The sequence below is a fragment of the Chaetura pelagica genome, unplaced genomic scaffold (genome assembly GCF_000747805.2).
Source record: "Chaetura pelagica isolate M959 unplaced genomic scaffold, ChaPel_1.0 scaffold270, whole genome shotgun sequence".
Lineage (NCBI taxonomy): Eukaryota > Metazoa > Chordata > Aves > Apodiformes > Apodidae > Chaetura > Chaetura pelagica.
The window spans coordinates 260,414-262,150 of NW_009951925.1; the positions used below are offsets into that span (position 1 = coordinate 260,414).

Consider the following 1,737-nt stretch of genomic DNA (forward strand, 5'->3'; position numbering starts at 1 on the left):
GACCCCCGGCACCCCCGCCTGCCTCCAGGTCCCGTTGTACCGGAGCAGGGTCAGACCTTTTTCGTGCTGCAGCCACTTGCGGTCGAGGTAGTAGCCGTAGCAGCTCTCGAACTCCCGCGGGCTGTAGTTGGGGACCGGGATGGGGACGAAAGGGTCCAGCGCGTCGAACCCCTCCTAGGAAGGGAAGGGAGGGAGGAAGAGAAGTCAGGGATGAGACCCGCGGGCGGCGGCAGCGCCCGGCCCTTCCTGCTGGAGCTGCTGGGAACAGGCACAGCTTGGTTTTTAAAATCATAGAACTGTAGAACCATTTAGGTTGGAAAAGCCCCTTAAGAACATCGAGTCCCACTGCTCCCCAAGCACTGCCCAGGCCACCACTAACCCATGTCCCTCAGCACCACATCTACACGGCTTTGAAATCCCTCCAAGGATGGGGACTCCACCCCTGCCCTGGGCAGCTGATTCAAAAGAGAATAAATTATGTGTGACCTGAAGAGACTAAAGCAAGGTCTGCCCCCTGCACTGAACACAATTCCCAAACCAAGATTTCTCTTTGTTTCCCAATGGGCAGGGAGAAGAGGGGGGATGAGGCTAGGACTCACCTTTCCCAGCAATTCCTGGGGCAAATAGGCAGAGCTGGGTTTGAAGAGGGAGCCTGTCTGGCTGAGGGTGGTCACAACAGCTCCTCCGTTCTAAAAGGAAGAGCAGATCAGAAACCTTATTAGCTACCAAGGCAAAATTTGTGACACAGTCACAAACTGATGCTAAAAAAAGCAAGGGTTGTTTTTTTTTATCTTACATTTGCTTCAGTTCCCAAATTCCATCATGTTCCAAACCATGTTAGTCTTGGCAGCTCCAAGTACCAGTGCAGCACAGGGAACACAGAGCTGCTGTTCCCAGTGCTGGCATTTAAACATGTCCTTCTTAGCCATAAATGGCTTCTAGTTGAAACAACTTAAAAGCTTTAAAAAGGACTATTTTGTATACTTTCAAACCTAACTCCCCATTAGAGATATCAGAGCCCAGGGGCTCACTCCCTATAGCAAAAAAGTTTAGCAGGTTTTTTTAGGCACTGAAAGTTCTCATTAGTTCAAAAAATCTTAGTGTCACTAAGAGTTATTAAATACCTCTAGCTCAGGAAGCAAGAGGCATCAACTGGAGTTTGGCAGGGTGATCAAGAAAAGCATTGTATCTCTGGGTGATGTCAGAAGCACAGCTGAGCACACCCCTCCCAGCTGCGCTCCCCTTCACCAAAGGAGCAGTGAGAGCTCAGATCTCTTGCTCTAATTGTGAACAACACACTCAAAATCCAGCCCAAACTCACCCAATTGTTCATCATCATCTTCCTAAGGTTGTACACAAGCGTCAGCTCCTCTGGAGAAACCTGGTGAAGATTGTGCATCACTTTTTTTGCCAGCATTTTCTGAGACAAATTCCCCTCTCCTGCTTCAGACTGGAAGGATTGTTTGCATCATTTAGGCACAATTTTTTTCTTGCTTTGACTTAGCACTGCAGCATCCAGCCTCAGTATTTTACACAGAGAAATGCCCAGGCCTTCCTGACTCTTAAGAGGACACACATGTGTTTCCTTCTTACTGAGAGAACTTTCTTCAGTAAAAACAGTCTGAACATGGTATGAATTTTGCAGGTCCCTCCAAGTCAGCAAAGCCAACTGGGAATTCCTACAGAGCTCAGAAATGAACAACCTCCCCACCCTCGCCTGCTCTCCCTTGCAGCAGG

General features: G+C 48.9%; 1 protein-coding gene across 1 annotated transcript in view; it reads right to left on the reverse strand.

Annotated features, from left to right (window-relative positions):
• DAP3 (death associated protein 3) overlaps positions 1 to 1,737 on the reverse strand; it is a 17,599-nt gene that overhangs the window by 6,636 nt on the left and 9,226 nt on the right. Inside the window, exons 9-11 of the mRNA XM_009996096.1 lie at positions 1,322 to 1,381; positions 600 to 689; positions 41 to 174 (exon numbers count right to left, since the gene is read on the reverse strand). Of these exons, the coding sequence (XP_009994398.1) occupies positions 41 to 174; positions 600 to 689; positions 1,322 to 1,381 (284 nt within the window). The remainder of the gene's footprint in view (positions 1 to 40; positions 175 to 599; positions 690 to 1,321; positions 1,382 to 1,737) is intronic.